The 12,808-nt window shown below is 43.5% G+C and overlaps 1 protein-coding gene across 1 annotated transcript in view; it reads right to left on the bottom strand.

Moving 5' to 3' along the window:
* Window positions 1-227: 227 nt before the first annotated feature.
* Window positions 228-12,808, bottom strand: part of LOC308105375 (gap junction gamma-1 protein-like) — a 31,652-nt gene continuing 19,071 nt past the window's right edge. The window contains exons 3-6 of the mRNA XM_080456055.1: window positions 6,976-7,176; window positions 6,335-6,622; window positions 5,483-5,742; window positions 228-4,481 (exon numbers count right to left, since the gene is read on the bottom strand). Coding sequence (XP_080312181.1) covers window positions 3,743-4,481; window positions 5,483-5,742; window positions 6,335-6,622; window positions 6,976-7,119 — 1,431 coding nt within the window. The 5' untranslated portion in view covers window positions 7,120-7,176 and the 3' untranslated portion in view covers window positions 228-3,742. The remainder of the gene's footprint in view (window positions 4,482-5,482; window positions 5,743-6,334; window positions 6,623-6,975; window positions 7,177-12,808) is intronic.

The following is a 12,808-nucleotide window of genomic DNA, read 5'->3' as shown; positions in this document are numbered from 1 at the left end:
AGCTACACCACACCTCTGCTGGCCTATACAGCACATTCTGCACCACCTTATGTTTAACAGTTCATACACAGTGGACTGCTTTTCTTTCTTTTATTATTATCGATTGTTCATTTTACTTGGTTTTATTTTCTATTTAGTGTTAAAGTGTGATGAGTTTACAAACGCTGCATATATAACAATATTCCTTTTATTTACTCAGACCCCTTGTACTTCTGAACATGCTCGTTTTCATACAAAACATTTCCCACAAAATGGAAACAGTGGCACAGTACAACCTGCCAAGCACTTAGCCTTGATGACATTTCAGTCTGAAAATAAGCTAAAAGGCCTAAAACAATATGTGTTGCTTGACAGACAAAACTTTTACTTGACCCAAAGAAACAACAAACTGCTGGTCCACATAAACTTAACATACACTGTAACTTATACTGTAAGGTGAACACTTAAACTATAAATAAATGAGAAGTGAGCCATATGTCTCACCTAACAGAACATTATGTTGTACAAAACCTTTGATGAAGGCTTAACCACTTTTTGGGCTTGTCATTATAGGCAAAACTTAAAATGTGCAAAAAATTGCAGATCTACAAGCTCAACGCATGCGACACAATGAGATTGTAGATGTGCTATTTCACTATTCACCATACGATGAAGTATATAGGACTTGAGGTTCGTACACACCAGGGGCGTTTTTATCATGCATTTAATTTGCCTAAAGTATTTTTTCACTAAACAGTGAATTTGTTTTTCTGAACAGACAATTTTTCACCTCGAATAAATGCATCAACCTGTGTGACAATGATCAATTGCATGAATAGTTGTGTTGCAAAATACTAGAATTTTCGTTTTGTTCACGCCCCCAGTGGGTAAAGACCTTGAAGTGGTTAAGAACACAAACACTACTCTTTAGAACACTGACAACTAAAATGTATCCAAACACCGTCAACCCATGTATTGAAATGTTATGTCATGAAAACACAAACCAGAGTAATACAGCAAAAAGTAAACAAATGGCACAAATCACAGTAAAATTTTAACTTAAAAATAGTGTTACATCTTTTTCTTTTTTTTTTAAGTTTCTCTCACTTCTATATGGCAGTAATGTCATATCGTTGCTGTTGGGCAGAAACCTTGCATCGCTGTATTTCAACTTTTTAGGTTTTATCATAAATGAATGCCCTACTTCATCACTAGTCACACAAAAGTAGCAAGAATATCCTGACACGTTGAGAGCTTTGTAGATCTTCTATTTTTGCTATTTTTGAAAAACCTTTAAAGTTAAAGTGGATAAATGAGTAGTTCACCCAAAACATTACTTATTTTCAATTACACACCCTATGAAGCCTTGAATTAATTTGTTCTGGTCACATTCCTAAGCCAGTAATTTGATGACCGGCGGAGTCTCCGGTAGGACTGCTACTGTAGGTAGGAGACTCAAAAAGTCTCCTATTGAGTCTCCTATTGACAGATGACCCGGTCATCAAATTATTGGCTCAGGAATGCGTCAAAAAATCTCCATGAATTCAAGGCTTCATGGGGTGTGTAATTGATAGAAAATAAGTATTTTTTTGGGTGAACTACTTCTTTAAGTGTGTCAGTGGGTTTTATAAATATTGAAACAATGAAAGTCCTAACAAGACCTTAAATAACAACTACATTGGAGCCATTCTAAACACAGGTTCTTTTCATTCCATTTCCTGAAAAGTAACAGTTTTGGACATACAGGGTTTCTACCGAACAGCGACGATAGGCTGTCCTGAAATCTACAGCATATGAATGGGTGGAGCCAGTGGACTGCCCTCATTCCAGTTCGTAGCGATGATTACGTGCAACAGTTGATTGAAAAAAAAAAAAAAAAGCAATCTGACAATTCTAATTCAATCTTGGAGGGTGGATTTCTTTCCCCCCCCATTCTGTCCTCTTTCAATTTTTAAACACAGCAGCATAAATGGGCCAAAAATACAGAAAGTAGCCAATCTACAAGCTCACTATACGCGTTGCCGTGTTATGACCTTGTAGACCGGCTATTTGGGGTATTTTGTGTGTATAAAGTAGGGTTTTAGTGGTTGATCGGACTAATCAATTTAGTATTTTGGGGGGAGATTATAAATCGCTATGAAAATGATGGATCGTTGCAGCCCTACATTGTTGTTCTTCCACACAGCAGGTAAGGCACTTTATTCAACAGCTTCTCATCACCATAACAGGAGTTTAAAAAAACAGCACCATTGCACTTGCATCTTTGAACAACAGATACAAAAGGTATCTCAATAAGTATAACGTTCCATTACTTATTTTCCCCCCCTTTTTTCTTTTACCACATGAACCCTACTGTCCATATTCTGGGCATGTGATATTAGGCAAACATCAGGCGAAAATAGGCAAACATTAGGTGAAAACAGCAGACATACAAGCTCACAAAGTGTGAGATTATCGATCGCTATTTTCGGTGAGAGATTTGGTGTAGCAGGAAAAAAGGAGGGGGCCTACAGTATATAGACCCTTGGCGGACCCCGGTCAATGAAGTATACTGTATGGGTGTAAGTGGTTCAACACAGACAGCACTTATACAGTAATGGTCATTCATTTGAAATGTGACAGTTGTACATGTTAATGTAGCAACATTTATTTAGTGCTGCTGTGGTCTTATACCAGTTCCCCAGGCCGCCACATCACCAAAGGGCAGCTAAAAGAAATCAATTTGTTTCTCGAATTGAAAATGAAATACAAACAAATTGGAACTTCTCTGTCACAAATTGTGACACATTTTGTTTTTTTCTCTCACACATACAGAAACTACTTCCTGGAGAATATTTACAGATAAGCAAATTATGAGTAGATTGATTGATGAACTAGATTGATAGTAGTTGTAAAGAAAGCTATAGTTTTAAAGAACATTTTAGTATTAAACTTAACACTGGCCATATACACAGCTGTCCCTGAGCTTATACCACTTATAATCAGAGATACTGTACCATTACAAAATACTGTGTGTGCATGCGTGCCTAAGTAGGCTGTAAGTGTACAAAATATATATATTTGTAATAGTTTTTCTACGCATGACTTCACCCTGTCTCAAGAAAGCTGCATGTGGCATTATGGGGGGGATGGTTTTGAGTCCTTTCTATGTAATGCTTAATTTATGCTCCCGTCACACGACGGTGTTGTGCCATCAAAACAGATCTACAAGTTCACAACGCGTCGCATTCGCCGCTGTTTCTCAAAGTCTGGTCCAGGGACCACCAGAAGTCCAAACGGACCTTTAAAGGTCTGTAAACTAGAGTTAAATAAACACTGAGGAGTGTGTTACTCCACGTCACGCAGAGATAAAAAAAAGAATCCCATCAAATCGGGGTCGGTGGCCTAATAGAACTGGGGGTTCTTGAAATGAAAAAGGTTGAGACTGATTGGCATCCGCGACGTGTTGTGAGCTTGTAGATCGGTTATTTTTGGCCTATGAAGAAGTGGATTTTGGCAGACAGAGCAGCATGTGAGTGCGGTGAGCCTGAGCAGACACATAATCCCCACCTGTCCCCTGTACAGACCACCCATCACCACCTGTCCCCTGTACAGACCCCCCATTACCACCTGTCCCCTGTACAGACCAAACCTTGGAGGCCGGCCTCTTCCAAGTGGGACCAGAGACGCTGAGTTGGACATTTGAGGATGACACACAAAAGAAGAAGGTAATTTTTGGCACGCCGCACGACAAAGTATGAATCGGGCTTTAAGCGGTAGGTGATCAGATCCACTCTGAACCCTTGCCCTCCTCGTATCTGCTGCTGCTGCTGTTGCTGCTGCTCGCTCTGTCCTTGTCGACCTTGCTGCCGCCGCTGGAGTGTTTGGAGGCCTGCCGGGGTTTGCGCTCACGCTGGGGTTTGCAGCGGGTTCCGCCGCCGCTGTTCCCGTGCTGCTGGCTGTAGGCCTGGATCGCCACCTCCAGCCTATCCTGCGTCTGACGGCCGTCGGGCGACTTCTGCGGCGCCTCGCGGCCGTCCCCGCCCCCGATCCTGGTGGTCAGGTTGTCGTCGTACTGCCGCCGCTGCTCCTCCTGGGCGATGTTGACGCGGTTCTGCCGGCACGCCATCTTGGCGTTGTTGCTGAGCTCGGTGAACCGCAGCGGCTGCGGGTCGTGGAGTCCGTTGGAGACCAGGAGGGGCTTGACGGCGATGTTGTATCCCGGCGGAGCGGAGGCGGCGCTCCACGAGAACGGGTAGCTGCCGTAAGACTCGCCGCCCCCGGCCGCCGCCGGCCCCTCCCTCGCCTCGTTGAGCGCCGGCGGTTCCGTCAGGCCGTACAGCGGGCCGCGGCGGTCGGGAAGCGGGGCATGGTGGCGGCGGGAGCGCAGGATGTCGCAGATGGTGCCCAGGCCCAGGTGGAGCATCTCCCACACGTTGAGCGCCAGGCAGAGCAGGGAGACGCCGTACATGATGCGCAGGAAGATGGTCTTCTCGGTCGGCCGCGACACGAAGCAGTCCACACTGAGAATCACAATCACAATCAGACTTTATTGTCACATCACAGGTTTACAGGTGTAAAGAAGTGGGTGAAATTTCCTTTTTCATGAGAAAAGAGAGGATAGAGTTAAGAGCAGGAGAGAAAAGAACAGAAGCTAGAAACAGGTAAAATAAATAATAAAGATATACGCAGATAGTATATATATACACACATGTAGTATCAGGTATGTACATGATGTTTAGAACACCGTTTCCAACGTCTGGTCCAGGGCCCACCAGAGGCCTGGCAGGAAAAACATCAGACAGACAGACAAGCTTTTTTTTCCAGCCAGTGCTGTAACCGGTGGTTTTAATACCTGGATATCCTGTTGCACTGTTTGTAACAGAGGAATGGAGGTTTTGCAATTTCTTGCGATATGTTGTGTTTTTGGATGGTCACTAGCGAGGGATTTCAGAGGTGTTTGTACCTCTTGGAGGTTGGCTCGTGAGACTAGAACCTCCCCGTCTTTTCAAAACCAACGCTGCTTGCTGGCAGAATGTAGCCGGGCTGCATGCGGAAACAAAACTAAACATATCACACCCACCTCAAATGTCTGACCAAATACATACAGCAGCCAAAAAACATATTGGAGGCGCGGAACAGCTAAACTTTGGGATAAGCACTTTTGAATAGTACTGTATATTGCACTTTGAATGCACTTTTGTTTTTTTTACTAATGTTGTCTGCTCTCTATCTACTTTTTCACGTTTTTAAATGGCTTTTCCTCTTTTTATTGTGTCTGTTGTTCTTAAATGTGACAAGCACCATGAGTTGCGGAGAACTGTATTTTGCTCCCTTGTATACCTAGTGTGTATTGTGGAAGTAACAATAATTCTGATTCTGACTGCCAGGCCCTGCTAGCTGAACTGAACACATTTTGGCTGTTCGGCTGGAGTACGCAGCTACATTAAGGGTCTATTTGGACCCCATGGTTATCCCCGGACCCCACGTTGAGAACCAGTGGTTTTTAAAACCTTGGCATCACCTGTGGGGGCAGGGCAGGCCCTGGCAGACGTAGGTGGCGGGCACCCTCAGGCCGTAGAGGGCAAACTGTCCGATGAGGAAGCCCACTTCCAGCAGCGAGCGCACCAGCAGCTGGAGGACGTAAATCCGCATCAGTCCGTCCTCCTTGATGCGCTGGCGCCCGTCGTGGCGTGCCTTGCCCGCACCTCGCCGGCCGCCTCGACTGGGCGCCACCCCAGCGTCGTCATCGCTGTCCAATTCGTAGATCATGGGGTCTTCCTCCTGGTTAGGGGTGCAGCGGTTAATCGCACTGATCGATTTAATTGATTATGAAAATAATCTGTTTTCGGGTGGGGTTGAACTTTCGCCTAGCTTTTATTTTCAAAATAAAACAATCAGATCAGATCTACAAGCTCACCACAACATGTCACGATGCGACACGTTGTGAGTTTGTAATTAGGCTATTTTCACAACTTATGCGTGATACTGCTGTATGAAGTATACGTAGAGAAGTGGCTAATCATGAAATGATGAAAAAAAAACATGTAGCAAAGAAAATGCGCTTCTTGATTATTCGAGTAAGTAAGTAAGTAATCGATAGAATAATCGTTGAAAAAATAATCGTTAATAGGCTCTGTGCATAACTGTAGTCCCTGCTTAACCGTTTCCTGGTCCAGTTCAGAACAGGAAACGGCAGCAGATTTGAACTGGAAAAACAAATGACACCTTTATGTGTGTTTCCCATTCAAATCTGCTGCTGCGCTAATCAAACGAGGCTATGGGACACTGAACTGGAACAGGAAACAAATATAATGCCACCTTCTGGAAACCCGGGACTACAGTTATGCACAGAGCCTATTGCAGCCCTACTTGCCTGGTCCTCCTCAGCCTCTTCTATGGCCCTGTGCTGCTTCCTTGTTCCCGGGTAGCGCTGCTTCTTGTCTTTCATCTGTGACGTCCCACCCGCCGCAGCTCCCGAGCTGTCGTTTAGACGCTCCTCCGTGCGTGCGATCTTGTTGACGGCGTAGCCCAGGTACATGAGAGAGGGCGTGGCCACCAGGATGATCTGGAAGACCCAGAAGCGCACGTGGGAGAGCGGCGCGAAGGAGTCATAGCACACATTCTCACAGCCCGGCTGGCCCGAGTTGCACACGAACTTGCTCTGTAAGTAAAGTAAGTAAGTAAATGTTATTTATATACCACTTGTCACAGAGAGGGCTCACAGTGTGGTTTAGGATTTAAAACCGCATAAAACATTCAAATAATTAAAAGCAACAGAACACAATCTGTACAATTAATCTCAGAAACAAGAGAGTAGACACATTACATACACATGGAGGATAGAATCAAAGACATTCAGGAAATGCTTGTTCAAACAGTAGCGTTTTTGCAGCTCTCAAGACCCGTGGAAGGGCATTCCAAAGTCTCTGAGCTGCAGAAGCCCACTGAAAGGCTCCGTCACCTTTAGTTTTTAGTTTAGTACGGGGAACGACTAGTAGACCCTGATCAGCAGACCTGCTCGTCGTAGTAGATGGACTCGCCTCCGACGGCGGTCAGCACGATGCGGAACACGATGAGCACGGTGAGCCAGAGCTTGCCCACGAAGGTGGAGTGGTTGTGGATCTCCTCCAGCAGCCGCGTCAGGAAACTCCAACTCATGGTGACGGATGAGCAGCACAAGTCTCACACCACACCTCGCTTCACTCCTCCAGCCTTCTGTTGAAGAACACGCCACGATTATCGACAACATTCTAGCTATATATTTGGTATAGGGCCAATATTCATTATAACAGCCGTAAGAGTATAAGCGGTCTTCTGTGTGTCTCTGAAATGCTGCCAAAGTTGTGCTAAAAGGTTTAACCACTTAAACCCTACACTTCAGTTAATCGGGCTCCTCCAGGGGTCTCTACTTGGTCCCCTTCTTTTTTCCCTCTACACCAAATCTCTTCACTGAAAAAAGTCAATAAAACAAGCTCACAGCAGCTCACAATGCGCTGCGTTATGAGCTTTAGACTATAAAAATTTGGTATAAAAAGAAAAAAAGGAGAGGACCTAGTATACTGGTTAACTGAAATCTGTTTAAAGTGCATACAAACACTTTACAAAGCAGACTGTAATGAACTATAGTGGTTTGGGCAATTTCACCAGTATGGGGTGTCGGTCAGGACACGGATACAGGACAGGACATAATAATATCAATAACAGTACAAAATAAAGACCGGAATAACATTCAATATGAATGTACAATCAGCATACAAATAAATCATTTTGGACAAAACAACTACTACCAACTGACTCACAGCATTGGCTAATGGAGGCTAGGAATTAGCATAGCTCACAAACATTTCCTTCACATACAACCAAAGTATAAATTCACCTGTTAGTAAACATTTAACTCAAAGGTAGAAGAGGGGAGAAGTCCTGGTGAAGTGTAGCCATGGTTCACATGACGCTTGTATACAAGCGTCATGGTGCCGAGTCCCCCTGGTCTAAAGTTGTGTTCGATTTTTTCACATTGCCATCTCTCACATAAACATAAACGTTCAGATTTCAAATATAAAGTGCTTACCACCGAGCCACGGATGTTACAAGGCGATGCGGACCGCGATGAGTACCCGTATCTCCCGTATTGTTCAATAAAAAGCATTTTAATCCCATCGCCGGCCATTTTCTCCAAATTGTCTCCGATACTTTCAACCATGCGACACTAATGGTTGGGAGGTGTATTGCACTCTGATACATTACAAAACAAAAAAAATCAAAAAAAGAAAATGGCCGGCGATGGGATTAAAATGCTTTTTATTGAACAATACGGGAGATACGGGTACTCATCGTGGTCCGCATCGCCTTGTAACATCCGTGGCTCGGTGGTAAGCACTTTATATTTGAAATCTGAACGTTTATGTTTATGTGAGAGATGGCAATGTGAAAAAATCGAACACAACTTTAGACCAGGGGGAATCGGCACCATGACTGTCATGGTATGACAGTCATGTTTCAGGGCTAGGTGAAGTGGAGAGTCTGTTTGGAATGATTGTGTGAGTGAGTGGCTGAGGAGTGAGAGTGGACATAACTGACTCTAATCAAAATACAGGTGTGGGGGATTTAGCAGGTGTAGGGAATTCACCTAATCAGGCCTAGGCTGGGGTTATAGTTCTCAAATTCTGCCCTAACCCACCCGACCCGACGTTTTTGGGCAAAGATCTATGCTAATTAGTCGGGCCGGGTCAAGCCTTGGGTTCTGTGAAGAAAAAGAAGAAAAATAAATCTATTACCCCCAAAAAATTAAAGAACGGTAAGGCCGACGGAAATTGCAGTGGATGTCTTGGATGCAGTTCAAAGTGAACTTTACTCAGGTATCTAGTTTGTCGCCGTCCGACCTTCCTAGCCCGTGTTATTAAAGAAAAACGGCCAAAACTCAATTGAAAATCGGCGATCGTAAATCGGCCAAAGTGGCCGTTTTCAAGATGTTTTGGCCATTATCTCTGGAACGGAAGGTTCAATCTGCTCAGTTCAAAGCTTGTTGGATGCGTGACTTTGAGGACATTAATCACATAATGACACCTTTTGTTTTTTTTGGGCCTAAACGTATGGTAATTGTTCAGGCCGGGTCGAGCCTCGGGCCGGCCCAGTTAGGGCCCAGTTAGGGCCGGGCCTTAATTTTCAGGCCCTTTGAGAACTCTAGCTGAGGTTGCCATGGCAATCAATTGGCTCAGTACTAGGCCACTACAGAGCCTTTTCTACACAGACAGTCAGTAAGTGTACGTGTGTTTTGGGCATTTTACCACACAGTAAAATCCAGAATGGTACTTAAACTCATTTAAACTCACTACATTTGCACACTCTCTTAGTTCAATCTGGATAAATGAACACTAAGGATTTGACTGTGTGTCCTCTGGGGCCAGAGAGATGTTATCAATACAATCACAACAGAAATGCAATGGAAATGTTGGTACAGCAAACCGTGAGGTCAGTCTGTGTCATATACCGAATGTGCTTCTAATTTACAACTGGGGCTGTAGCTACGATATTCTTTTATCTAATATTTTCCTATCTAAAAACAGCTGTACACCCCAACTGAGCCAAAGAGGTTTATGAATAGCCCATGTTTCACAAAGGTACGGTTTTCAGGTGGTTTCTTGTGGTTGCACCTACACATTCCTCTATTATCAGGATTAAAGGTGAGATGTAAAATAAAGTTACTTTTGGAGCAGTTCCCGTCGATATGATATCTAACAGGTGTTTCTAATGTTATTGTTGGGGTGTGGAAAATTCCACTACAAATAAGGAAATTAGGTGAGAGAGCGAGCGAGAGAGAGAGAGAGGAATAAGATTAACTATCCTCCAACATCTGTGAGCGTGCTGTCCGGTCGAGCGTGTGATGATTTGTCTGTGCTCTCTTTCCTCCAGTTACGCCTTCATACTAAACCCAAATGACTGTTCAGCAAATAAAAGAATATGAGCACCTAACACGACCAGAGCAGTTAACTGTAGTGTACACGGAGCCGTCACGCAAGCCCAACAATAGCCAAGATACCGCCGTCTGAGAGTTGCTCTGCAGTTTGTGCTGACAGTTGAGCTTCGCAGTTTAATGGCTGACTGGAAAAAAAAACGAGTGTTTGTAAATGCGTAGAGTTTTGTGTGTGTGTGTGTGTGTGTGTGTGTGTGTGTGTGTGGGCTTGCATTACTATAATTGTGAGGAGGCCCAAATGCCCCCACAAGTATAGTAGAATTTGAGAAATAGACATTGTGAGGACCATTTTACTGACAAGAAATTGATTCGTTTTATCGTTAAAAAACGTTTTTTGAGGTATGTTTCCAAAAAAAGAGTCAGGTTGGGTTTAGGGTTAGCATTAGACATTAGGTTTAGGGGTTACCGTCAGAGCTATACCTGAGTTATATTTAGTTGCACACCGGTGCACCGAAAATAGCCGATCTACAAGCTCATTGTAGATCGGCTATGTTCGGCTTTAGTGTTATGGTTATTAATGGCACAAAATGGGAAAAATCTCGTTCGTAAAAATGTATGTCCTCACAAGTATAGTTACAAACCTGTGTGTGTGTGTGTGTGTGTGTGTGTGTGTGTGTGTGTGTGTGTGTGTGCGTGCGTGCGTGTATACATTTGAACACATAAAAAGGGCCAGCTAAATGGGCATGCCTTCATTTTGAGACACATGCTTGCAATTAGCCAGGGCACACTGCCAGCAGAGCCATACATTATTGTTACAGCCGTGTGTGTGGAAAATAGACCACCAAACAACATTTCAGTCAGCAGTCATGTACAGTATGCATGCATACAACACAGCCGGTACACACACACACACACACACACCAAATTAATATGTATTTGACCACAGACTGAAAATAGTTCGGGCCTGGGACCCCCCAACATTTTTTTTTGTTAAAATGTTTCAAAATATACCACATTAATATATAATTTTTTTCAAATATTTTCAATAGCCTAAGTATAAAATATGGTTAAAGCGCTTAAACTGATTTTGATCCTATATTAACAAATTTCACAAGGGACCCCCTGGAACGCCCTCAAAGACTCCTGAACCACTGCTCTATTCCATCTACAAACACAAAGAGATCAACATGTTGCCTTTTTTTTAAACCCTTCCAGTGGGCAGAGTTCTAATCCCTAGCATCCCTCTTCCCGGGTGTACATTCACCAAAAATAGCAGGTCTACAAGCTCACAACGTGTCGTAGTGTACCGCGTTGTGATATTTAGTGTAGCCCTTGGGAATCCGGTCAGCTAAGTATAGGGTTTAAGAGGCCAAGGACGGCTGTCAGTCGACCACTTTGGTCCTCAAAAATGACCGACTGGATTGGCATGGAATTTGTTGTGCACCTTATCACGATCCCCAGGCCCAAGAGTTCAAAACTTTTAATCCCTGTCTGAGTGGATAAATATATTATTTGATTAATCAAACTTTGCTATTGACATAATGTTTGCTGAGATCATTCTATGATCACAGATCGGATATCAAAGTGATCCCAATCCTGTTTCTTGGTTCTGAACTACCCTAAATTCAAATCTGATCCACTCGGATAGGGATGTTTTGAACTCTTGGCTATGGTATTTCCTCTAGTGCCACCATTAGGCCAAAATGTCCACTTGCACACTAGATATCTCAAAATCTAAATCTAATCCAAATCTAAGAACTAATTGTTTTAATCGATTATATAAAAAAATCCTTGCCCCTTGCTTTTTGTCACATTGCGATGCGTGGCCAATTTGTAGATCAACTTCTTTCACTACATGTTCTCCTCAGAATAGGGATGCTATTTGGCTAAGAGTGGTTAAGTGGTTTGTTTTACAAATCAAACCTTGGCCGAGGGGGCCTCCATCAACATTGCAGTTCTTATGAAGGGCATCCATGGAGTTTTGTGCCCTGACAAAACACTGAGCTTGTGATCCCTTGAGGCCACGCATGTCGAATGACACTTGGAGAAATGTTATAAAAGAAGTTCCCCTGCCTGCCCACGGAGAACTCTGTGCCCACCACTGAGGCAGGGGTTGTTCGGGGACGTTTCAGCAGCTTTCAGACAGGTTGGCAACTGGCCATTTGGGAGATTGAACTTATGACCTTTCTATTACGGGACAGTCTATAGCCCCTTGGCAACACTGAAGCTGTGGTCATTTGTATGGCACTTTACTACTCCCAATCATCCCTATTTTGTTTATGTCAAATGTAACTTTTATTTTGTCAAAAGAATCAAATTATATAAAAAAGCCATATTTTACACTGACCACTGTGTCAACAATACAGACAGACAGAGATACACATCAACGTAACATTAACGTTACTGTTAATTACTGACATAAAACTTGGAGGGGAGAGAACACACGTTTACTTGATCACTCTTCAATTCCCTCTTGTGACGTTTTTTCTCTCCCACCGTGTCCATAAGTAATAGTTCCAATTAAACCTCTCATCAATTTGTAAATATTGACAACGGCATTGCATAATTTACATAACAGTAGGGGTGCAAGGCACAGCGAATTAGAACATGATTATTGGGGAGATTTACACCAATAACTCGGGTGCATTTCATCCATGGTCTGTCACGGGAGGGACATTACGGGGAAAACGTTTAAGTTGAATTAATACAAATAAAAACATATGTGTATTTGAGGTGACAGAGCTCCTTCTAGAGGTGACGGAGTGCAGGAGGCAGGTCCTGGAGCCAAGCTCCGGGCCGCTCCTTCATTAATTAAGCCCTGCTATAGAGGCCTGTCACAATTATTACATATGAACAAAAAAGGTTTTCAATGAAGTACTGCTTAACTCCCAAATGGTGTGGACTGCAGACTTGCAAAGAAAAGAAAATCCAAGGCAC

Source organism: Gymnoscopelus braueri (assembly GCF_963280865.1).
Source record: "Gymnoscopelus braueri genome assembly, chromosome: 17".
In the NCBI taxonomy this organism is placed as follows: domain Eukaryota; kingdom Metazoa; phylum Chordata; class Actinopteri; order Myctophiformes; family Myctophidae; genus Gymnoscopelus; species Gymnoscopelus braueri.
This window is presented reverse-complemented; position numbering and strand designations above follow the sequence as displayed.